Genomic DNA, 5,605 nt, shown 5'->3' with positions numbered 1-5,605 from the left:
TATTGTTAAATGCAGAACACATCATATCCTTAAAAACAATAAAAAGTCCATAATTCTTCGAAAACAATCAACTAAGAGTAATTCAAACATTGCATATTCGAAGACATTTACTCGTCAATTTATTAAACATTGAATCTTGTACTATATCAACTTGCTTTTTAGATATTTTAATGTGTGTTTTTAAAGATAATATGTCTTTATTTAAATAATATTTATCGATAACTGATGACATACTTTATCTTGTCTGTAATATATCTCTAAGTTAAAAACTGGTATTATATAATGATCATAAAATTAGGGTTTCAATTGAAAGACAACGGATTACATATAAATCAACTACGTGAATCAAATGAATCGCATTAAGAAGATTGATCGATTTAACCTGTGAATTGATTGAATCCGATTGGATATCTGTAGGTGAATCGATTGACTTCGATTTGAGAATTTTAACCCGATTGAATATGTGAAGGTGAAACAATTGAATATGTGAATCTGATTACAAAGGCTTGATAGTTACCTTGAATATTGATTAATTTCGATGTAATAGGTAGATAGTGATTGTAAAGGTTAGAACATGTGAATTGGGATGAAAAAATTCGGAATATGATAAGCATCGCAAGTTTGATTTTGAAATTAAATTAAAGTAATTAAAAATAATTAAGAAATGCCATGTGACACTTTGAAGAAATTTAGTGAAAAATAAAAGAAGAATTTGATGGAAAACTCACTTGTCATGTACGTGCCACTTTGAAAACTCCTTGTTAATTTAAAATAAAATGAAAGATATTGAGTTTTGAAATTAAAATAATTAAAAAATAATAGGAATTGCTATGTGTCACTTTAAAGACTCCTTGTTAATTATAAAAAGTGATGGTTTTTTGAAAATTCGCTCTTTTATTATATTGGTAGATAGATTGAGTTTATTCACCTAATTTTGGATAAAAAAAATTTAATTTACTTATTGAGTTTATTTTCTTAAGAAAAAGTAATTACTATAATGGCATAATTATGTTTCAATAGAAACTAAAAGGATAAATGAAAACCAAATGGTTAGATAAACCTATCATGACAATGACCCTAGCTAAACTAAATGTGATCAACTTGCAACCTTGTCTATGGAGTGGCACCCCCTTTTACCAAATATGCTTTGTCAACCATATGGTCAAGTTCAATTGCATGCCCCACTAATGTTCTTTTTTTTTTCTTTTGTGATAGGTTTGTTCATAGGTCATGGTCCTCAAACCAACTATTCAATTTATAACCAAGTCATTTATTTGACATCCGAATTTATCCATTAAACAGTCCTAGATGATACAAAAGGATTGATGAAAGAGATCGATAATTTATCTGATATCTATTGTCATAGACCCTATGTTCCAGACAAAAAACAAACAAAATGATCAATATTAGCTATTTGTCATCCAAACAAATTACACTAAAAAATGTTAATTCGGATTATATTTTTATAGTAGAAGTATCTAAGTTTTTAATAAATTTAAACATCACTGGTACATAAGGCAAAACATGTATTGAATTAGTTTAAATTTTACATTTATCTACATGTATGAAGACGCATATCATATAGTTTAGCGTGAGATGCTATATTGCACATGGGGTCGCTACGTGCAGAACATGAAGATCATCTGTGTTTTATGTTCTTATAAGATTAGGAAAAAAACGCAGGAGCTACATATATGGCAATATATAGAAGTTGCATACATGTAAACAATCGTACGCTATATGTAATTTAGTTTGGTGAATATTAATTCAGCTTTGATATTTTATTATATGGTTACACATACATAAATAAGGACAAAAACATTCACGTAACTCCCAAATCTATGCAAGCTCAAGGGGTGTTTGGGATTGCTTATTTAGACTCATTTTTAACTTATTAACTTTCAAAAAAAATTCATGAGTTCATAAAATGTTTGGTAATAAGGATTTTTATTGTGACTTATAAGTTAATAATAAGGGTTATAAACTTATAATGTATGACTTGCTTTTCAAAAATAAAATAAAATAAAATTCTTGTATAATTAAATAAGGAATCCCAAACACCCCTTTAGTTGTTTAAAAATTTCTCAATTTTGTGGTATATGCATAAAACTATAACATCTTATATTAAAAGATAATACATTTCTTAAATCAAAACCCATTCAACTCAATATTTTTGTGTTGACTCCCAGCCCAAATTCGATGCATAATCTGCCATAACCGCCCTAAAGATTACACAGATAATTCTCTACAGTCGCCAGCCCAGCTCCAATCGTAATTAATTGTATTACACAAATGTAACGTAATAAACTCCTATTATTATTATTATTAAAACAAATATTTTACAAAGGATGGAGAAATTAGTGTGTTGGTTTTTCTCACGTGCCACGTTTGCAACAGTTGACACACACAGCCGGCCAACCGTCTTAATAAAACGGCAACAACATTACCAGAAAACAGCCGCGTGGTTTTACTGACGTGTGCCAACGTGTCTCCCGTAGGATTCCTGTCATGAGCCCACCTGTCCCCTCTCAACCCTACACCCCGCCATCCCTTCAATTTTACAAATTTACCCATCACCTCTCCACCCCTCAACTTACTTTCCTCCATACTTCCACCCCATGGGCCCCACCATGACATGTCACGTGACTATTCCTATATAAACACCTGCCACCCCTTCATAATTCTCCATCACTTCAACATCCTAACATAAACCAAAACACACATCCATCCTCGTTCGTTGGTTTGTTTGTCAGTTCATTTGTTTTTTAAGGTTAACTGAAATTAATATTAATATTATTATTATTATTAATGGCGGTTGATGCTTTGTGTTCGCCGTTGGGCCCACCGGCGTGTGAGAAAGATGCAAAGGCGCTTCAGTTTATTGAAGAGATGACGAGGAACGCTGATGCCGTACAAGAGAAGGTTCTGGCGGAGATTCTTAGCCGGAACGCTGAGACGGAGTATCTCCGGCTGCACAATCTCGCCGGTGCAAGTGACCGGGAAACATTTAAGTCCAAGATTCCGATGGTTACTTATGAGGATCTTGAACCCATTATTCAACGAATTGCTAATGGCGATAAATCTCCGATACTATCTGCTCATCCAATTTCTGAGTTTCTCACCAGGTGAGTAGTACTTAATTGAATTGATGTTATTACCAAATTTGATAAGTTTCAAATTATAAATTCTAACTCTTCGTATTATTAACATGAACAGCTCAGGGACCTCTGCCGGTGAGCGAAAACTGATGCCGACGATTAGAGAAGAGTTGGATCGACGTCAACTATTGTACAGTCTTCTCATGCCAGTGATGAATCTGTAAGTTGACAACTAGTTAACGCTAACTGAAGAAAGTACAATAATTTAAGAAAAAAGGAACACCAGAATTTATTTTATAGTTATTTAAATCCCTATATTTTATTAGAATTATAAATTATAAATTGTATCAAAACATAAATTATAAATATTAAAATTTTCATAACTTTTAAATTATCTGTACTTGACTTAATTTATTATTTAATATTTATGACTATACTATTAAATTTTCATACGTGTTTTTGTCTTAAAAGTAAATTTATGACATAAAATATGACATTTTTTTTTCTGTATTGTTTGTAATAGGTACATGTCCGGTTTAGACAAGGGAAAAGGACTATACTTCCTATTTGTCAAGTCCGAAACCAAGACCCCGGGTGGGTTAATGGCCCGACCCGTTTTAACTAGCTACTACAAAAGCGACCATTTCAAGACCCGAGCCTTCGACCCGTACAACGTGTACACAAGCCCAAACGAGGCTATCCTATGCCCGGATTCATTTCAAAGCATGTACTCCCAAATGCTTTGTGGACTCTATGAGCGCCAACAAGTACTTCGTCTAGGCGCCATCTTCGCATCGGGCCTCCTTCGTGCAATTCGCTTCCTCCAGCTTAACTGGCGGGAGCTTGCACATGATATCCGAACTGGAACTTTGAATTCAAAGATTTTTGATTCGGATATCAGAGCATGCATGATCCGGGTCTTACGACCAGACCCTGAGCTTGCGAATTTTATAGAATTCGAATGCTCGAAGGATAGCTGGGAACACATTATCACACGAATTTGGCCGAATACGAAATATCTAGAAGTGATCGTCACGGGTGCAATGGCTCAATACATTCCGACTTTGGATTATTATAGCGGCGGGTTACCGAAAGTTTGTACAATGTACGCGTCGTCCGAGTGTTATTTTGGACTCAATCTGAACCCGATGTGCAAACCGTCCGAAGTATCGTACACCATCATGCCAAACATGGCTTACTTCGAGTTTCTCCCGCACGACCCGAGCTCACCAACGATAGGAAGCGACAAACTCGTTGACCTAGTCAACGTGGAAGTCGGGAAAGAATATGAGCTAGTAATCACCACCTTCGCGGGCCTATGCAGGTACCGCGTAGGTGACATCCTCCGTGTCACCGGGTTCCACAACTCTGCCCCACAATTTCGTTTTATCCGACGCAAAAACGTGCTTTTGAGCATTGACTCGGATAAAACGGACGAGGCAGAGTTGCAATCCGCGGTGGAGAACGCGTCAAAACTTCTAACTGAATTCAACACCACCGTAGTCGAGTACACGAGCTACGCGGACACGAAAACAATCCCGGGACATTATGTCATCTACTGGGAGTTATTAAGAAAAGATCCATCAAACTCTCCAACAAAAGATGTCTTAGAAAAATGTTGTTTGGCAATGGAGGAGTCCTTGAACTCGGTTTACCGACAGGGTCGGGTCGAGTGCAATTCGATCGGGGCGTTGGAGATTCGGGTCATGAAAAACGGTACGTTCGAAGAACTCATGGATTATGCAATATCAAGAGGCGCTTCGATCAATCAATACAAGGTTCCACGGTGTGTAAACTTTACTCCGATTATGGAACTACTAGACTCGAGAGTGACGTCATCGTGTTTCAGTCAAAGGCTGCCTCATTGGACACCCGAACGACGTCGTTGAGTTGGAAGTACACGTACACGAAAACTTAGAGGTGATTAATGATTTACGTATATTGTTAGTTGTCACACGTCGAAACCGACCATTTGAAGTCAAATGTAAGAAAGATTCGATGATTTAGGATTTGTGTTTTTTAATGTGTGTGTGATTATTAATTAATTATGTATAGTTTTAATTAGGCGATTAAGATGGGGACGCTACAGGTTTTTTTTTTCTTAAATAAGAACTTGTATATCTTGCCTGTGTATTAAGAAATTGAAACTCCTATCTTTGATGTATAATAAGTTGGTTCGTCACAACGTTTAATTTTATTACGTGGCAAACAAGCTAACACTGTTCAATATATTAGTTAGCAATCGAAAGTGGCACATGGATTTGTGATTTGTATTGCTTGTTTTGTAAGTTTAACACACGTACGAATCATTAAAACTTAAAATGAATTTGTTCCGAAACGTTATACTTTTGCATACGTAAGTCACGCATTTGCTTATGCTTATAAGCATAGGTAGATCTAGCATAATGAGGAGCATCCTGGGATACTCTTGGGCCCATTGAATTTTTTGGGATATCTCTGAATTTTTCTTCTATATCCTCCGCTACTTATGCGTGCATATATATCTT

The 5,605-nt window shown here is 35.5% G+C and overlaps 1 protein-coding gene across 1 annotated transcript; it reads left to right on the top strand.

Annotated features, from left to right (window-relative positions):
- Positions 1–2,763: 2,763 nt before the first annotated feature.
- On the top strand, positions 2,764–5,031 carry LOC143588170 (putative indole-3-acetic acid-amido synthetase GH3.1). Its single transcript, XM_077069251.1, has 3 exons — positions 2,764–3,125; positions 3,217–3,318; positions 3,622–5,031. Exons 1-3 carry the CDS (start codon positions 2,809–2,811, stop codon positions 4,985–4,987), a joined length of 1,785 nt encoding a protein of 594 aa, XP_076925366.1. The 5' UTR covers positions 2,764–2,808; the 3' UTR covers positions 4,988–5,031.
- The last annotated feature ends 574 nt before the right edge of the window (positions 5,032–5,605 follow it).

Source organism: Bidens hawaiensis, unplaced genomic scaffold (assembly GCF_021521415.1).
Source record: "Bidens hawaiensis isolate Kalapana, Puna unplaced genomic scaffold, B.hawaiensis_p1.1 tig00036089_1, whole genome shotgun sequence".
NCBI lineage: Eukaryota > Viridiplantae > Streptophyta > Magnoliopsida > Asterales > Asteraceae > Bidens > Bidens hawaiensis.
The sequence above is the reverse complement of the archived record's forward strand: the minus strand, read 5'-3'. Positions and strand labels throughout refer to the sequence as shown.